Raw genomic sequence first — 21,020 nt, forward strand, 5'->3', positions numbered from 1 at the left:
GTTGCTGTGAGATTTTTCCCTCCTGCCATAGCACTATGTTTGAGCAAACAGAACTTTGAAAATGTTCACAGCACTTCATCAAATTTGAGACTTGCTTCTCTTAGTTGGTACTGGTTGGCCCCTACTCTTATCTTCCCTTGCATTCAGTCTGTCCAGCCATACCAGTTATTTAACAAACTGGTGAATATTTCAAGAAAGTTGTCTGGGTGTTCAGCCTCAATATTATGACTTGTCTAATCCTATCTCCCGTTTATGTCTGGTCCTGGATTTTTCTTTCTCTCCTTTCTGTGGATGGAATTCATGCCCCAAATATTCATAATTTTCTAATATAATAATAATAATGATAATGTTGGTATTTGTTAAGCGCTTACTATGTGTAGAGCACTGTTCTAAGCGCTGGGGTAGATACAGGGTAATCAGGTTGCCCCACATGAGGCTCACAGTCTTAATCCCCTTTTTACAGATGAGATAACTGAGGTACAGAGAAGTGAAGTGACTTGCACACAGTCACACAGCTGACAAGCGGCGGATCCCATGACCTCTGACTCCCAAGCCCGTGCTCTTTCCACTGAGCCACGTTGCTTCTCTAATATGCATATAGCAGGGTCCAAAAAGTCAGCATCCAACAAATTTCACATTTTCCCATTAATTTCTTTTTAAATCCTGTCCATCTTGGTTACTTAGGAAAGTTTAAAAATTGAATTTTTCCCGTCATGAATTCAATCATGTGAAAGAAGACTGTGTCAAACTACCCCATTGAGAAGTATTTTCTGTACAAATTTATTTTAGTTGTACTTGTATAATACTGCCAATTATATTTATTAGCCCTAAATATTAAACAGCTGGAGGAATTCCGTTGTATATAAATAAGACATTCGAGACCTGGAAAAGTGCCACTTTGAACATGGCCAGCTGGTGTTTTTTATTATTCCAAGCAACCCAGCACTACTGAATTCCAAAGAACACTCAAGGTTGTGTAAAATGACAATTGAAAAATATGTAGTGAAGTGGGAGTTCTGTAGAAAATTCCATTGTGTAGTCATGGTTTTGAAAGATGTGTGAAACCAAGGAAATGCTATAAATCTGTTCACTTTCTTTTTAACCAAGGAGTCTACATTTTTATAACTGCATTTTTCAAAGTGTGGATTATGGAGACCATTCTCAGCATTGCATTTTTCAATTTTTCCTTTGCCTATTGTCTTTGGACAAATATCCTCTGTTCTGAATTTGTATGTGCATGTTGCACAAGAATATAAATTTGTCCTTTTGAAACTGATAACAGACATTGAAACACAACTTCCTATAACACTAGGTTTTGAGGATACCACCGATGCCAAACTCACCTATTGTATTCATAAACTTGAGTTTGGGGTATTTGAAAATTCATTTATTTTTCTGTATTTTAAATACTTGCTCTGTCAGTCCCAGATGAAAAGTTTCAGTATTATCATGTGAAAATTCAGCACCCATATAAAATTTTGACCAAGGAATTTGGGACAGTGGCATTTAAGTGCTTATTATATACCAAGCACTTTATTAAGTGCAGGGAAAGATACAAGATGATCTGGTCAGAAACAGTTCCTGTCACACCTGGGGCTCACTGTCTAGAAGAGAAGGAGAAGAGGTATTAAATTCCCATTTTACAGATGAGGATACTGAAACACAGAGAAGTTACATGACTTGCCTAATGTCACACAGCAGACAAGTAGAATCAGGATTAGAACCCAGGTCCTCTGACCCCCTAGGCCTAGACTATGAATATGCATTCTTTCCACTAGGCCATGCTGGTTCTCAAGGACAAGACTGTGAGACTAACTGAGTAGAATGATAAAATACAGCTTGCCATGCTTATCCCTAATTGGGACACAGTGATAAGAGTTTTATTGATTCACAGATATATAAAAATTTCAACTATATCCCAAATTTAGTCATGTTAAATAGCATCTCCCTGAAAGCTTTTATCAAAGCTAACTGATCATGATAAAATCAATACAGCCTCAAGTAAGTACTAGAATGTAGTATGTATCTGCGAGGAGCTTAGTCAACTAGATTTAAAAAAAACAAATCCCAGACTTTTCTATCCTGTTTTTTCTTATTATGTTGTTTAAATGATGAATTGCCAACTGACTTTTCCAAAGGTTATCAGTGATTGTTCCTATGAAAAATAAGAAAATCACTCTAAATTTACTTAGGCTCTTTTTTGGACATAACTTGATTGTCATATTTCATGCCAAGTTTTATACATTTTTTCACTCAAATTTTATTTCATGGCATCTTTTTTTGTGGAAAAAAACCTTGAGAAGAAATGTCAATAGTATGGAAAATACAAAGTTTTCTTGCACCTTTACCTAACTTTTTTGGTTTTTGTTTTGGACATACTTTTTTCTAAAGTTGATTTTCTGTTGTTTTTGTTTTTTAACTCTTTCCATTTTCCCTTGTTGATTATCATTTAAATTGCTCGAGAGAACATGCTAGACAAAAAGCAAGCCTCAGATTGTGTATATTCATAGTCATTTGAAACACTGATCCTTATGGACTGCTTGTAGGACTATGTAATCAATCAATTGTATTTTTTTAGCAGTTACTGTGTGCAGACCACTGTACTAAGCACTTGGGTGAGTGCAATATAGCAGACACATTTCCTGCCCACAACGAACTTATACACAGTTAGAAAAAAACATTTGGAAAGGCAGCTGATAGAAAATAGAACGAGGTGATTACAATTCAAGTCTATTCACAAGGAGAATACAAAGGGAGTTGTCCAGAATTAGAATGGTCTTTAGGTAGTGGAGGAGGGAACAAGAGAAGATGATGTGGGCAGATGTATGTCTCTTATGTAGTGTTTTAGGAAACAGTCTGCAATAATGATGATATAAGCCTTGCTTTACTACTTCAAAGTGCCCCCACATTCTGTCTGTAATGGCATGAATGCAAATGTTCACTTTACTCCTACAGTTTAACATCAGAGAGTCACTTCCCAGCACTTTTATTATTTTATTTCTAGAACAAGTTTAAATAGGAATTGATTTCTTTCATTTTGGATATGAAACCTTTTTTTTTCTTTCAGCTTTATTCAGCGGTGTGAGCTTGAAAACATACCACCAAATACACACAACTAAGCAGCCATAATAGACAGAATGACCTATATCTACTATGTAGTTATTTATCTGGAAAAAATATGATAGTGATAAAATAACTGAGAATATGTACTTATAGCTTGACTAACTACAGTGTCACTCAATTCTGTTATGAATAGTATGTAAACATTGTACCTGTCAGTAACAACAGACTGTAACCTCATTGTGGGCAGGGAATGTGTCCTTTTTTTGGTTGTATTCAAGCGCTTAGTATAGTGCTCTGCACACAGTAAATGCTCAATAAATACAATTGAATGAATGAATGAACATCTCAATCACATCAATTTCTACATGTGTATATATTCAATATCTCATTTAATCAAGTCTCCTAACAAATTAGAAGACAAGTTCAGTGATTTCATATTTTTGGCCACTGAACATCAAATACCTAATATGAATACATTGAATTGTTTGACTAAGAGCACCTACTTGGAAATAAAAATGAGTAAAACGTTTTTGCAAAATGCTTCAACAGACGTGGCAGAATGGCATTTTTAAAGAGACCAGTGATCCATCCAGACCATTCTAATTCCAACAGTGACAACAGGTAGCTTGGAGGAACGATGGTTATAGAATTCTTACCACCATTCCAGTGGTTAGAGAGGTACCATCTATGATCCTTAACTTTTCCATTTATATCCCCTACTTTCTCTCCGTTAAATTACTCATATTCTTCCTGAATTTACTGATACTTTTAGTATGCACAACTTTATCACTTGATGCCAAAGAAATGTTTCCTGTTGTTCATGTATTCAAAATTTACTACTTTCAAAGTTCAGCCTTTCATTCTGTTGATGTGAGATTAAGTGATTAGCAATTTTGTGTACATCTTATTCTCACTTCATATTTTTTGCAATGGTATTTGTTAAGTGCTTACTATGTGCTGGGCACTGTTCTAATTGCTGGGGTAGATACAAGCTAATCAAGTTGGAAACAGATTGGCTCACAATCTCAACTCTCAATTTTACAGATGAGGTAATTGAGACAGAGAGAAGTCAAGTGACTTGCCCAAGGTCACACAGCAGACAAGTGGTGGAGTTGGGATTAGAACCCATGACCTTCTGACTCCCAGGCCTGTGGTCTTTCCCCTATGCTCTCCATCACCTTGCCCCCTCCTACCTCTCCTCCCTTCTCTCTTTCTACTGCCTACCCCATAGGCTCTGTTCCTCTGCTTCCCACCTCCTCACTGTCCCCAGTTCTCACCTATCCCGCCATCGACCCCTGGGTCATGTTCTCCCGCTGTCCTGGAATGCCGTCCCTCCTCACCTCCGCCAAATTAATTCTCTTCCCCTCTTCAACGCCCTATTGAGAGCTCACCTCCTCCGAGAGGCTTTCCCAGACTGAGCTTCCCCTTTTCCCTCTGCTCCCTTTGCTGCCTCTCTACCCCCCCTTCACCACCCCTCAGCTAAGCCCCCTTTCCCCCATTTTTCCCTCTGCTCCTGCCCCTCTCCCTTCCCCTCCCCTCAGCACTGTGCTCATCTACTCCTTTGTATATATTTTTATTACCCTATTTATTTTGTTAATGAGATGTACATCACCTTGATTCTATTTATTGCTATTTTTTAATTGAGATGTCCATCCCCTTGATTCTATTTATTGCTATTGTTTTTGTCTGTCTGTCTCCCCCGATTAGACTGTAAGCCCGTCAATGGGCAGGGACTGTCTCTATCTGTTGCCAATTTGTACATTCCAAACGCTTAGTACAGTGCTCTGCACATAGTAAGCGCTCAATAAATACTATTGAATGAATAAATATTAAGAGAACTGGACTAGAAGTAAGAAAGCTGGGCTGTCTTGGGTAAGTGATTTAACCCTTGGTGCATCACCATTTCCATCTATAGACCATGGAAGGTTCTGCTTGATGTTTTTCTCACTGGACTTTGAGACCAGGAAGGTGTCATACCATGTGCATCAGCCTTGTTCAGTCAGGCTTACTTAGGCAGGAATAGCCCCATGGCACCAATGTCTCCAGCAGCCTTAATAAATTATGTATTTGATACATTTATTCCTTAGATAGGAAGATAGGGGCAAACAAACATTCACTGGAATTTCCAAAGCAAGAATTAAAATGGCTGCACCACTTAGTGGTTTTTTCTAATTGCTCAGCAAATGATTATTTAGGGGTTTTAACCTTGCCAGCTTTATTCTTCACTAAATGCCTCCATATTAAGTGCTAGATTTGGAGATTTAGTGTTTTTGCAACTGGACTGAAATGGCAATCTGCAATCACTTACAGGCAATTTACTCTTCATTACAAATTAATGAAGTGATAATTGCTCTCTGCAACCTTTTATGTGTTGAGCATACTGGTGCTGTTTGCATTATCATGGAATTTATACCTATGCATTCAAGTGCCTGCATTAGCTTGCCAAATTAGAATTGAGAAGGAAAATGTTAAACTGCAATGACTACCATAATTAAAATAATATTTTACTTCAAAGTGTTGAAAATATTTAGCATAAAATGCCCATCTTTTTTTATATGCTGAAGGGAAGTGTGTGGCATTCAAAACATCCCCAAGATTGGTGAGTAATACTGTTAAAGTACTGAGGTACCAAAAGCTAGTTAACTCCACTAATCTATGCAGGAATAAAGGCAGTAAGGAATTTGGTGAGGGGTGGGGGAAAGTACTTCCTTATTTCCCTAAACTAGCTAATTTCCTCAGTCCACCATAAGGCAGTTCAGGGCAGCATTTCAAAAAGCATTTTAAAGAATTTTCTCAGAGGCATTGGGAATGGAAGGTTATAAGAAGTTTTAAATGTCTCAAAAAATTATTTAAGTTTTTATGAACTTCCTATTGGGCTGTAAATCTGGCTATAGAATAAAGTCTGCAATTTGTGGTTGTTGATAATATTTTCCTTGTAATTCAACTATAGCTAGAATAATACTGATCATGGGAAAGGAATGGGTCACTGACTGGACATTGAAAGGTCTATGCATAGTCACTGAGGATTCATGCAGTCACCCTATCATTTGTAATTCCTTCAAAACCAATTTCACTACAAATTCTTGAGTTCAGAGACTATACTCCCTTCCTCCATTCAGAATTTTCAGAGATAATGCTGTATATGGAGAAATAGGTGGCTGCATTGCTTTCATCATGATGATGGTATTCAAGTTTCTGAGCAATATTCCCATGAAATATATTTCCTTTTGCTTCCAGGTCCAGAGAGTGTTAGGTGTGTTGGAAGTGCTTTAAACTTATTGCTAGGTTTATTGTAATCTTTTAACTCCTGACTGTGGAGTCTTTTTGAGTCCTGGTGAGAGATCTAGGTTTTATTTGTGGGTGTAACCTTAAAGACTGCATTTCCTTGAGCAGGATCTCAACTTTTGGAATTCCCTTCTGGACAGAAGGAACTTCTGGATTGTTGAACTTTTTGTAATTTCTAGCATCTAGTTTAAAAAAAGATGTTGTAGAATGGTCGAGTTAAAAACACGGAGGAATGCTTTATTTTGTTTTTGCTTTTTTATTTTCTGAACATGAAGTCTAATAGTTTCTCTTGATATTACAATTTATGGCATTTTTTTTGTATATTTTAACCTCTAGTGGGAAGAAATCAGTGGTGTTGATGAACACTATACTCCTATCAGGACCTACCAGGTGTGCAATGTCATGGATCACAGTCAGAATAATTGGTTGAGAACCAACTGGGTCCCGCGCAACTCAGCTCAGAAGATTTATGTGGAACTCAAGTTTACCCTGCGAGACTGTAATAGCATTCCCTTAGTACTGGGTACCTGCAAGGAGACTTTCAACCTGTACTACATGGAGTCCGATGACGATCATGGGGTCAAATTCCGGGAGCATCAATTTACAAAGATTGACACTATTGCAGCTGATGAGAGTTTCACCCAAATGGATCTCGGGGATCGAATTCTCAAACTCAACACGGAGGTTCGAGAGGTAGGACCTGTCAGTAGGAAAGGCTTTTATCTGGCTTTTCAAGACGTTGGCGCCTGTGTGGCCTTGGTGTCAGTGAGAGTATACTTCAAAAAGTGTCCTTTCACAGTAAAAAACTTGGCTATGTTTCCAGACACAGTTCCCATGGACTCTCAGTCCCTTGTGGAAGTGCGGGGATCTTGTGTTAATCATTCCAAGGAAGAGGACCCACCCAGGATGTACTGCAGCACAGAGGGCGAGTGGCTGGTGCCCATTGGCAGGTGTTTATGTGATGCTGGCTATGAAGAGAGAGGTTCTGCGTGCCAAGGTAACAGTGTGCTCTATGCTTACAGTTCTGTTTCTCGGCTGGGATGGTACCCGGCAGAAGTGCTGTCCGTGTTTGTAATCGTTGTTTTCCTACCCTTCTGACTTGAATCAACTGGATTACAAAATGGCAAAGGAAAATGTTTCAAGAAAACTACGTTAACTCCAAATTACATATGTTACATATTTCCTGAAAATACAGACACTCTCTCTTCTTTCAAATCTGCTTTTCTTTCTAACCATTTCAGTAATCAACTAACTGGGAAGCCTGAGCAACGGCACTCTCTTCCTCTGTTCTGTACTTCAGTGAATACACTGTCAGCACAGTGAGTGTTATTATAACAGACTTGACAGGCGGTAGTGACCATTAGGTTAGTATTTAGGTATCTCATGGTAATATTTACCTTACTGTTCTAAGTAATGATATTTCTTTCAGTGGGACCTTGGTATCAGATTGGACTTTGTACATTAAAATCACCACAATTTAGGCATCACCACTCTTCATATACAAAACCAGGTCTGCACTCCAGCTAAAGGAGTAATTTTATGGTTTCAAAACTTTCTCTTGTTGTCTTTTTTATTCCCCAAGACCACTTCTTTGTGACCCATTTAGATACTTTATAATGAACATTGAACAATAGTTTAACTAAGGTGAGACATATTAACTCCAGTTCTTATGTAGAACTAGATGGATAAATGAGAAACATGAATTAGAGACCTATTTTTGCAGCCAAGAAATGTGAACCAATAAAATGTAATACATTCCCCAAACAATTACTTATGGATTGTAATTATCTCAGTAAAGTGAACTATGATTTCTCTTCAGCAGCCTTGGTTATGATTTATGTGCTCAAAAGAGATGCGGATACAATGAATTTACTTTATTATTCGATTACACTTCCTTTAAGTAGATTGTGTTGACATTTTACTTTATGCATATTATCACTGGTGGGGAGAAATGAAGAAATCCTGAATTGCTAAATGATGTGTACATGTCTAACAGATTCTTTCACATTATCTGAATCTTTGGCAAGTCCCTCCAGATGACATTGTTAAATAATCACACTACAGTTCTTCATAGTGCTACTAGTGAGAAAAATACTATTAGATTATAAAGTGAATGTTTGACTCAAATTTCCACTTGTGGTTATTCATCTCTGCTGAGTCACTTCTAAAGATATGACGCAAGATGGTAGATTTAACCAGCATTTTCCAATATTGTATAATAAGGATTATATTTTGTTTTGTAATTGAAAATTTCCTACAATATAGTTATAATAATGATGTGTGGTATTTGTAATGTACTTACTATGTACCAGGCACTGTACTAAGCGCTGAGATGGCATGGCTCAGTGGAAAGAGCACAGGCTTTGGAGTCAGGGCTCATAAGTTCGAATCCCAGCTCTGCCACTTGTCAGCTGTGTGACTGTGGGCAAGTCACTTAACTTCTCTGTGCCTCAGTTCTCTCATCTGTAAAATGGGGATTAAGACTGTGAGCCCCACGTGGGACAACCTGATTCCCCTGTGTCTACCCCAGCGCTTAGAACAGTTCTCGGCACATAGTAAGCGCTTAACAAATACCAAACAAATACCAACATTATATAGGTAAATCGGGTTGGACATAATCCCTGTCGCATGTGAAGCTCACAGTCTCAATCTTGATTTTACAGATGAGGTAACTGAGGCCCAAAGTCACACAGTAGACAAGTGGCAGAGATACGTGATTAGAATTCATTACCTTCTGAATCCCAAACCTGTGCTCTATCCACTACACCATGCTGCTTTATTACTTGATTATATATATAATACGCATACATATACCTTAAAAGAGTAAAGCCTGAGATTGTTATTTTACTCTTTGGAAAATTTCAACACAGCTCCAACTTTTTTGACCAAGTTTTAAAATCCTGGAAAATTGTAGTTTTAATGGAATTAGACATTAACACTACCTCAGTCATGTGGTGCTGCTGGTCTAATATACAGGCTATATTCCACCCTGATTCCAACCCATGACCTCCCAAGTATTTGAAAGGTCTGAGTTTAGAGGTAGATATACATAGGCAGAATAGTAAGTTTTTCCAATAAAAGGACCGCTATAATCTACCCAAAACAAATCTTAACAGCAGCAGAAAAAAAGCAGGGGGTACACGAAGGGAAATTCTTTCCTAAGGGTATAATTGAAAAGTTGACAATGATAATAGCACCATATCTTGCTCTCCAGTTGAGCTGCCTTTTGAGTTTTGACTTGAGCTCCACACAAAAAGTTTCCCATTCATATAGTTGAGATTATAAAGCAAAGTGACTAGGAATTCACTAGGAATTCATGTTTGTGCTGGAGAGTCTATTTGGGAGAGTCTATCCATTTGCTCCAAAATGATATTGTTTTGTACTTTCACAGGGGACACAAAGAACTCAACCTCTACAGTATAAACTGAATACTTGTTTTGTCGCCTGACAACTTGTTTTGTTTTGTTGTTGTTTTAGACTGTGAGCCCGTTGTTGGGCAGGGATTGGCACTATCTGTTGCTGAATTGGACATTCCAAGTGTTTAGTACAGTGCTCTGCACATAGTAAACACTCAATAAATACAATTGAATGAATGAGTAAGCTGTCTTTTATAGAAGAAAACACAGGTAAAGTACTTTGTGGGATCCACACAATAAAGGCAGAAGTAGGGATAGAAGACTTTCTTAAACCCAAGTATGGAGCTCTATAATACTCTATAATACTAGGCTGTTTCTATGTATTTCTTAGAGGAGAAATGAGCAGTATCACATTTTTCCACTAGAAAAAGCACAGGACTGGAAGCCAGGAGATGTGGATTCTATAGCCAGTTCTGCCACTTGCCTGCTGGGTGCACTTCTCTGTGCCTCAGTATCCTCATCTGTAATATGGGGATTCAATACCTGTTCTGCCTCCCAGCCCATCTGATTTGATTGTACTGTACATAGTAAGTGCTTGACAAATACCATAACTATCATTATTATTAGACTATGGGAAGAGCTGTGGTCTGTCAGAGTTTATGTTGGAGGAGGAATTCCCAGCAGGGGGAAAGGCATGAGTATGAGTCCAGCAGCAGGGAAGATGAGAAGCAGGTGCAGTGAGAAGGTTAGCTTGACAGGAATTAAGAGTATGAGCGGGGTTATATTGGGAGAAATGGAGAGGAAAGATGAAGTTGATTGAATGCTTTATAGCCAAAGGGTTGCAGGGCCTTTTTGACATGGTATATGTTGTCCTCCAAATCCAAATCAGAAGAATTATTAGCATAGATCTCCAAAAGCCAAACTCAAAAAGAATTTACCTCAAACCAGTATGCATATGCACCTAATTTTCAATGCTCATGTATTTAACTCACTTATGAACATAATTTAAGTCCATTGTGCTGTTCGTAATTATTAAGAACACTTCAGTTTGTGACGTACAAGCCAGTTCTTAAAAAAAGATATAAATTACATGAAATCAGGATCATTGCTTATTTTCCAAATTTGGAAACATTAGCAAATAAAATCCCATGAACCACCTGACTCAATAAAAACAGTAAAATAATATAATCCTAATTGTAATTTTTAAATATGTCCTGAAACCTCCATCATTCTGACAACCTGGTAGCCTGAGCAATAGGTTTGGTAGACCAAATTAGATAAATCTAAGGTTGACATTTAAAATATCATTATTTTATTTGTATTGCACTCTCTCAAGCACTTAGTACAGTGCTCTGGACACATTAAGCACTTAATAAATACCAGTGAATGAATGAATGAAAGTCTATTTGTTTTACTGTACTTCCCCAAATGCATAGTACAGTGCTTATAGAGTAGAAACTCTGGTAATACTATTGATTCATTCATTCTCACTACTCTATCAAAGGACTCAATCAATATAAATGAGGATTTATTTTCAAGTAGATCAATCAAAATTTTATTAATTGTAAATTTAGCTACACTACAGAAATCTCTTTGAAAAACCTTGCCTATTGTAGGATACAAGTTCTCTGTTGATTTCTATTATAGAACAAACAAATTATAGAAGTGTAAAGTTCTAAAAAGGTGACATATAATGAGATGTAATTTAACATTTGAGAGCCTCTATCTAATAATCTTTTAAAAACATTGATTAAAGTCAAAATATTTTTTAAACCCGAGCAAGAACGAAACATCAGTAAGCAGATAATAGGGTGTAGCTATGAATTTCATTCATTTGTGAGTCTGTGATAGAACAAATGGCAATTCCTAAATTTAATCCATAAATTTCCATGCTTTAGGTATTAAGGAAAATGTTGAATTCTTTGTTCTTTGCTCTACAAATCAGATTATTTAGGGCATGCAGAACAACTTTAAATGCAAACATGTTTAGAAGAGATATGACTGCGGTTGAATTTAAAAGGGGTTGGACCCATGACTAACCATGACAAAATACCTCAAACAGAATAAGAACAAGTTAAGTGATCAACAATGAAGTACTGAAAAGACAGGTAATCCCCTAGCAGTTCCCTAAAGAATAGGAACATTATTTCAGAGGCATGAGGTTGAGGAGTAATAGTTGCCGAACATTTGGAATAGCTCTCCTAATTACACCAAACAATTATACCAAAAAAGTTTGGATGATGTCTTCCCTGCATCCATTGGACACTTCTGAAACTTCAGCTTTCAGGTATTCAATTAGCTCTCTTCTTCTTACTTGTCCATTCTCTTTTCCCACTAAACCCCAGCTCTCACTTTTGTTTCTCTCGTTCCAACCACCAAATTCTTGCTTTCAACCTCCCTCCTAACCAGTGCTCCCCATTCCTTTACATCCACTGTTCGCCTTCTTCAAAATCCTTCTGAAATCACATGCCCTTCAGGAGGCCTTCCCTGACTAATTTTAAACTCCAAATGATTTCCACACTTCTGTGCCACCTTAAGGGCTAAAATACTAACAATGCTGACGTTGCACTTACACATGTATTTTAGTACCTTCTCCCCTTATCTATAATTTATTTGATGTCCATCACCTCACTATGTAGTAAGCTCCTTGAGTGGAGAAAACATGTATCCTCATCCATCCCTAGGTTCAGACTTCAGCAACAGGCAAGGAGAGGATATATATCATTCACTATATATCTAGGTGAATGACACATCTCAGTGAGTAATCTACTCTCTCAATACAGGATTAATATTTGGCCAATAGAATATAATTTCTTTTTTTTTGTGGAGGAAACCTAGAGTTTTATTTAAATGAGGTCATAAAGCTGTTCTTGAGGCTGAGTACCACAGTAATAAAACATTGTTTGCATTATGCTTCACGGTGATTACATTGTTGGATTGAAGGTTTTTGTACAACCAACCTACTAAGTAGGGGCAGATGGCTTTGGTAGTCACTCCCTGGATATGCCCTCACATAGAATCTTCTCAAGCTTTCAAGTCAGAACTTCTAATTTCCACACACACCATCCTTTAACCCTTTCCACAGGATATTCTTGACCTGAATTTAAGATTTCCCCTCAAGTAGGCCTCATTTTTCCAGGCTCCAAATCCCACAGGATAAATTGCTCCCAGTTGATCTTCCTTAAAAGACCCTAACTTCAAGACACTGCCTTTTCTCTGACATAATAAGGGCCAGTGACTTTAATGGTAGTTTAATGAAATAACCAATTGATAGTATTGCATATTCTTTCCCAGTTTATAAATTAATTAAAATGGCATATACCAAAGTATGTGCATATGTTTGTGTGTGTGTGTGTGTGTGTGAGAGAGAGAGAGAGAGAGAGAGAGAGAGAGAGAGAAGATGTGTGTGTATTCAGTCAGGACACTCAGGACACTCTGCCACTTGTCAGCTGTGTGACTGTGGGCAAGTCACTTAACTTCTCTGTGCCGCAGTTACCTCATCTGTAAAATGGGGATTAACTGTGAGCCTCATGTGGGACAACCTGATTACCCTGTATCTACCCCAGCACTTAGAACAGTGCTCTGCACATAGTAAACACTTAAATACCAACATTATTATACATATAATTCAGTGCTAGAGCTTTCCAGCATATACCCATAGCAAATCCCTGCTTTGTCATGTTTGAATTTTGACTCTTTTTGGGTTCTGTAAATTGCATTTTTTTTAGGCCATATTGAATATGATATTGAAGCATATCCATAGGAGGTACTGGAGTAATTTTGAGTCAAACCAAATTAACCCTGCAGGAAGTCTAGAAATTACATTTCTGAAATACAGACTGAATTTGGATTCAGGCAGGCAGATTATATTGGTTCAGATTTATTGTTTACAGTTATACCACATGCATCTCCGTGAATAAAATGTCTCTTTGCAGGCTTCATGTGGATATGGATGAAGAGCATTTGTCTCCAATTTCTCACAGTTGTTTTGGTTGTTTTTTTTTTTTAATCTGTGCTATCCAAGATATTATCAGTCTCTACATTTGAATTTTTGTTGAGACTGCAGTGCAAACATTTTACAGATATGTATCATAAAAGCTCTTAAGAGAACTTACTGACATTTCCTTAACCTTTTTCATTTTAATAGTTTGGCTTTTATGTCAACTCTCAGATTTAAGAAAACAAAACAACAAGACCTGAAATAGAGAAGCTTTAGGTACGAGATGTTGTTCCTTGCCCTACAAAGATTGCTTTGTCAGAATGAATTCACTTTCAACTTTTCCTTCATTTTCAGTGGTTTCTTTACCACTTGTGCCTGGGTTTAGAATTATCTGACAATCCCTTATTAGTTCCAGAGTGGAATTTATAAGAGTTAATAAGGGTTTACATTACAAACCTGACAGCTGTGCTAGACTTTAATAAAGAGCAACTGTAGTCAGAAGTAAATCAACGTTGCCTAATGGATAGAGCATGGGCCTAGGAGTCAGAAGGACCTGGGTTCTAATCTCAGCTCCCTCTCTTGCCTGCTGTGTGACCTTGGGCAGGACACTTAATTTCTTGGTGCCTCTGTTTCCTCATATGTGAAATGGGAATTAAGACTGTGAGGCCCATTGGGGACAGGGAATGTATCCAACCTGATTAGTTTGTATCTACCCCAGCTCTTAGTATGGTACCTGGCACATAGCAAACATTTAACAAAACATAAAAGTGTAAGTTTTGATAATCTTTGATGAAAATTCTCTCAAAGTAAGAGTTATCTTGAAAGAAGGGTAAGGAAAGATAGGAATCGTATGTGACTGCTGTCCCTGTCATCCCCTCGACTATAAACTCATTGTGGGCAGGGAATGTGTCCGTTTGTTGTAGTAGTATACTCTCCTAAGTGCTTAGTACAGTACTCTGCACATAGTAAGGGCTCAATAAATACAATTGAAGGAAAGAATGAATAAATCTTGAAGTTGACAAATTCTGCTGTTGGTGGTTGTGTGATGAACTCACACCTGAATTCAGGGAACAAACTGTATAGTGCAGATATAGTTTTTAGGATTAGTTTGTATTTTTATCTTAATTGCTTTCTATCTCCTTCTGCCCATTTTCTGGATCAGTTGCTGGGAAAATCTAAATATAACATAGTTCTATCATTGTGACATACTGTTTATGGCATCAGAGAGATACCAAAGGATGTAATTCCTGGCATGTATAAAACTTATTGCCAAATGATTAACTCCAGAAGCCTTTAAAGAGAAAAAAACACTGGCTTTGTAATCATAAATTCTCAAAGACCTTGAGTCAAAGGTTTATTCTGAAGCCTGCTGGTCAGTGACTTGTGCTTAAAGGTTAAAATTTAGAGTTATTGAAAACAGCTGCTGCTCTTTGACATGAAGATTCACTTGTAAATTTAGGAGGGAATGAATGTATGAACAAAAAAGTGTGACTTTTGAAGATATTGAAACAGTTCTTGGTATCAATATGGTTGAAAGTAAGGGGCCTAATGCTTGATGTCTGTTAGGTTGCCAATCTTGGTATCCCAGGATAGATCCTGTTTGCTTAATAATGTATATTGGTATGCTACTTTCTTTCCTTGGATATCAGTTCCCAAAAGAGTTATAACAATAAACGAGAAGAATATAGCTTTCCTATTACAAAGAAAGAGAAAGAAATCACCGGTAATATCCTTAGTACACAACTTAGGTTCATTATCAAGTTTACAACATTGGTTTGGGCTTAATTAAATGAATAATAAATTAATTAGTCATCTTTTAAGCACATGCCATGCAGCTCATTGTATATGCTTCTTGATTGTCGATTTGTAAACTGCCCACTGACAAAATACAGTGTAGATTAATAACATGACTCCCCATGGCCTCCTTCATAACTGCTGAGGCCTCCTCCTTCAGAAATATACCATGTCTCTTGTGTAGGAAAAATAATCAGTATTTAAGAAAATATATGAAAGCATGGCTTTTAAAATTATTATTTTGATTCACTTCGGTGTAGATTAAGATTGCAACTAAAATGCTAAATGGTGTAGAGCCTAGACTAGATCCATGCACCCTCTAAGCTTTCCGTTAGAGAATGTTAATGCTTAAATGTGTAGTTGAAATAAAACATTTTTAATTGGGAAAGCAAAAAAAAAAAGGAGCAAATCATGGAATGCGAGGTAAATCCATTTCAACAATAGGTCGGAACTGTATACAGTAGTTCCAAAGTCTTTTGTAGTTTGTGAAATGTCCTTAATTCTCTGATGTTTGACATAGCTTGAGGTCTCTGAAGTTTTGACATTCTATTTGACCTAGCTTCTGCAATAGGAAACTAATAATGAGGTGATAGGTAAAGGGGCAATTATTTTAAATTCCTGTTAAAATAATTGCCAGGGCCTCTCAAGATGTTTATGAAACATTCCAATTGCTTGTTCCCCTAAAATTTTCCTGTTTTGACATGATGTGGAGCAGCATTTCAAGACTTTGCAGTGATTTGCTGTTCAATTTTAATATCCAGTTTTTCTCAGTCAAACAATCCTCGAAACAGGAAGTATTTTGGAAATCTCAAAGATTTGTCTATTGGTATTTTTGACTCTGATGTCTTTAGGAAAGATAGTAGAACACTGTTTTCTATTAGGAAAACAGAAGAATCATGTTCATTATCATTTGATTTATTAATGATGGTGTTGATGGGAAGTATTAAGAATCTGTGGGAATGCACAAGCATTCCTCTTAAAATATTTATAAATCGAAGGTTATGCAGGATCAAAAAGAACCACTGACAGATCAAAGAACTGAATGATAAAGAAATTGAAGGATTGAAGCGAGATGAAAAGGGGAAATAAAAATGCCCAGTGAAGAGATGAAGGTGAGGATGGGAAAGGTGAAATATTTTGAGGATATTGCTTCACTTTGTCTTTTGGGTTGGTGGATCAAGTAAAGCTTTAGTTAGAGTCTGTTATTCTTTAACTGAGTCAGAGGGTGACAGGGATATCACTGATAAGAAGCAGTGATAAAGTGGGGTTCATGTTTCAGTTATTCACAAACTTATGCCCACTATGGACATTTTTCCAATGTGTTTCATTAATTTTAACATTGAGAGCTAGTGGCATATTGATTAAGCACATTGAAAAGGGCTGACATTCACATACGTTTGTAGATTTCATGAACATTAAAACTAAAAGGGCAAAGAATCTAGTTGAGAATATCCTGATCAGCTAACTCTATATAGCATTTAGGTGAACTTTGTGCATGTTTAATAGCTGTGCACACTAGCTACTGATATTTCTGAGGTATTTAATCAGCCTAGAAAGAAAAATGAAGCCCTTTAGTTATAGGATGTTAATTTTTTCTAGTGATGTAGGAGTTCAGAGTTTAAGAATCCAATATTTCCTTAAATTTTCAAGCAGTTCTAAAGCATATCTTTCAAATCATGTTAATACAAAGATTGGGAAAAGAAAGAGAAAATGAGTAAGAGAAAAATAAGAACAGAACACTAAGGACGTTGTTGGCTCGTCTCAGAAATGGAAAGGGCAGGACAAGAAGTATTACTTATTATAAAACAGGTAAGATATATGGGTCCTTTGAAAGCTCATCAAGCCATTATCAAGAAATATAATATGTCTAACCATAAGAAAGACCCATGGCAAAGAACTAAAGAACCACCCTGCACCCCAACGCCTCTAGACTGTAAGTTCATGTAGAGCAGGGAATGTGTTTGTTTATTGTTGTATTGTACCCTCCCATGTGCTTTCTACAGTACTTTGCACACCGTAAGTGCTCAATAAATATGAATGAATGAGATAAGACCACAAATTACTCTGTAGACAAACCTATGTCCCTTTCCATTTCAGGAAAATGCTTGTACATATTTGGAGCAAATTTACTTAGTAGGGTGGGGTAAAAGGAAAGCTTTAGTTTAAAATGCATTTGCTCAGATGATAAATATTTTGACTAAATGGTGTTAAAACTACTGTATTGAGAATGAGAGGGAGGTTTTATAAAGTTAATCTCTTCCAGGTCTGGATCGATTGTTAAGTATAAGGTTTGTGAATCTGGGTCATTTTTAGTAAAAGTGATTCAGGCTGAAATTAGGGCTTTAACTTTGTATTTGTAAATGAGAAACAATGCAAAGAAATAAACACAGACATCCTACGTTTTGCAGTATACATTGTATCGTCACCTCATCAGGTGCCCAAGTGGCGGTCTAGTCCAAATGGATGATTGAGTTTAGGAAATATTTTTGCCATTGCCAATAATGCTTATATTATGAATTTAGAGAGGAAAAAATAAGTGACAGGGAAACTGAATAAGCCTCTCGGTTTTACAGTATGTCTCAAAAGAATGTTGGTGCCTGCATAATAAGTTAAATTGGGAAACGTAATCTTTGACAGAACCTATTTCTAAGGTACGGCCTTTGTAATTTCATCCAGGTGTATCCCCTCTCAAAGACAGCCTTGTTTATTTCACTAAGGGGTTTAATTGAATGATCATCCGTATCCTTTTTAAATATTTTAGCACTAGATCTCAGTTTTTAGTTGCTACAGTCCCTGGCTTTTGAAGGCCACTTTGGTAATTTTAGAAAAACATGCATACATTTTGTAATTAGGATGGTTCAAGCTAAATTGCTTGGCTACCTTTGAAATATCCATTTATTAAAATAGTTGCAAACATTTTAGGTCCTGACTGTAAGCTTCTTATGGCAGGAAGGGAAGGTATCTACCAACTCTGTAGTAGTGTACTCTCCTAAATCTCTGCACACAGTTGGCATTCAATAAATAACACTGTCTAAATAAACAAAAGGAAGGAAAAAATAAAGTCAGTTTTCCCTTTGTCCTGTGTGATCTTCATAATCCAGAAGATGACTTTGGAAGTGTCAACCGTCAAATATTTTTAGAGAAAGCCAAATTGGATCCCTTTAAAACTACTTAGATTCTCAATATAAAAAATCTCATTTTATGTTCCACTGGATTTAGATAAAATCACATACCTACCATTATGTAAAATGTTTTAAACTTAAATTTAGAAAGAGTGTCAAATTGAGAACAGAAATAGCATATATGAGTAGGCAATAAATACATTTAAACAGATTAAATGAGACCCCAAATAGCATCTTCTTTGGTCCCTAAAGGTTCCTCAGACAATCATTTAACAAAGAGAAGGAGTGATAAGCCATGGACTGATCTCTGTTTTTTTACCCCTTTGCTAAAGGAGTCATTCTTCCACCTGGGCACCATTCTTCGGTGGTGTCCAATACACAATTAGATTTTTAAATCCTCAAGAACAGGGGTTGTGTCTTTTAGTTCTATTTGACACTCCCAAATGCTTAGTACTGTGCACACCCTAGGTACATGATAAGTACTACTGATTGAATTTACAGCACATCTAGGTAATGCTGGCAATAGATAAAGTATTATCCTCAGAGAAAGTTGATTCCCTTAAGGATTTAAGAAACACAAAGTGCTGTGAGAACCAGTTGCATTATCTAGAATGAAAGAACCAGTAGGTCAAAAACCTAATAGAAAACCAAAGTATTTTCTTGTGATGTATGAAGTGGTTGTTATTTAATTATAAAGTCTTGCGATGAAAGCGAGAGTTTATTCACAAGGGTATTAAATAGAGCTTACTTGGCATGATTGAATTTTCATTCAGAATCATGTATCTTTGCTTCTGTGCAGTAATTGGTTTTGATAGTCTGACAAGGTTCAGAGTAGTTTCCTTAAAACAAAGCATTTCATACCATTGCAAATCACTTAAATTACAGATTCTTTTACTACTTGTTAGCTCAATCTCAGCTAGGAAATCAGTCTTTTCTGACTGACAAACTTTTCAGTCCTCTTGGAAAACTTGGCATTGTCTGAATCTTAAAGCACGGACTGTGCCGCTTTGTTTCCAGTGACATCATTCGTGGTGTTTATGTGGGTATGACTTAACATTAAAGAGCCCTTGATTATATTTTGAATGTGATTTAAACATATAATTATATAAGTGGTTTATTTTACCTTGATACAAAAGATCAAATATGTGCAATTTATCCTCAGGAATAATCTAATGTGAGAATCAACTGAGATCCTCAGGTAGGTCCAAATTTATTCATCCTATTATATGTTTCCATATTTGAGAATATGAAAAGTGACCTGAAAGGGCTATAATTTACTTCCACTCTACTGGGAAATTTCTTTCAGGACAAAAACATCCTTAAAACCTTTTGAGACTTCTTCCATGCTCATCTTGAGTGTGTTTTTTAGGCTCATACTCCAGTAGATTTAGAGAGAATTATGAATTTCCGCTCTGAGTCAGCACAAAACAGTGACATTAAGCCTTAAGCATAAGAAGTCTTTATCATTTATCAATAGCCACCAGACCAAATTCTGCTACCTAGGCAATGCATTAATCAGCAGTACATAGGCAAGCAGAGAAATTTAAATTGAATCAAGAACATCATCTTGAAGGGATGAAAAATACAGTGAGGTGCCAATAGGGCAATTAGCTAATAATAACACTAAATACCACAATAGAAGTCTGTAAAACTTTAATACTGCTCAACCTCCTCCACTTTTCCCTTTTTCCTCTCTCCCTCTCCTATCTGTTAGACAAGGGACATCTAATATAAAATTATCTAAACCTCCAAGGACTTGAGGTTTACCTAAATCTCATACTGGCTACTAGACTATATTTCCACAACCCCTGATACATTCTGTCCAAATTTATAAACAGTCTTTATTCGTGTTCTTGTTTCTAGATAATTACCCCATAATAAATTTAATTTGGATTGGTCCTCAGTGATGGGAAGATATTTAAGAATAAACTTGCCATCATTCAACTAAAGTTTCAGTCTGGCATAGAATTAGAGAAATTCTTTAGAAATACTTAATAATAATAATAATGTTGGTATTTGTTAAGCGCTTACTATGTGCCGAGCACTGTTCTAAGCGCTGGGGTAAACACAGGGGAATCAGGTTGTCCCACGTGGGGCTCACACTTAATCCCCATTTTACAGATGAGGGAACTGAGGCACAGAGAAGTTAAGTGACTTGCCCACAGTCACACAGCTGACAAGTGGCAGAGCTGGGATTCGAACTCATGAGCCCTGACTCCAAAGCCCGTGCTCTTTCCACTGCGCCACGCTGCTTCTCCTATATCATGATTCTACAATCTTTTATTAATTAGTTTATCTGTTTTCTTTCCTTTCCAGTTTGTTGGAGATGAATGATAGAATAGGGGAAACTGCATTTATATGTCTTTGAAGGCAGTCTGCCTTGAGTCTAGTCTGCCTCATTTTTCAATGAGTTAGTGAAAACACATGTTCCAGAAGAGTGTTATCCTTGTAGATTTGGTC

At 36.9% G+C, this 21,020-nt stretch overlaps 1 protein-coding gene across 2 annotated transcripts in view; it reads left to right on the forward strand.

Annotated features, from left to right (window-relative positions):
• EPHA3 (EPH receptor A3) overlaps positions 1–21,020 on the forward strand; it is a 248,480-nt gene that overhangs the window by 59,363 nt on the left and 168,097 nt on the right. For both annotated transcript variants that reach the window (XM_007666623.3, XM_029082426.1), the window contains exon 3: positions 6,685–7,345. In XM_007666623.3, coding sequence (XP_007664813.1) covers positions 6,685–7,345 — 661 coding nt within the window. The remainder of the gene's footprint in view (positions 1–6,684; positions 7,346–21,020) is intronic.

Source organism: Ornithorhynchus anatinus, chromosome 17 (assembly GCF_004115215.2).
Source record: "Ornithorhynchus anatinus isolate Pmale09 chromosome 17, mOrnAna1.pri.v4, whole genome shotgun sequence".
Taxonomy (NCBI): Eukaryota; Metazoa; Chordata; class Mammalia; order Monotremata; family Ornithorhynchidae; genus Ornithorhynchus; species Ornithorhynchus anatinus.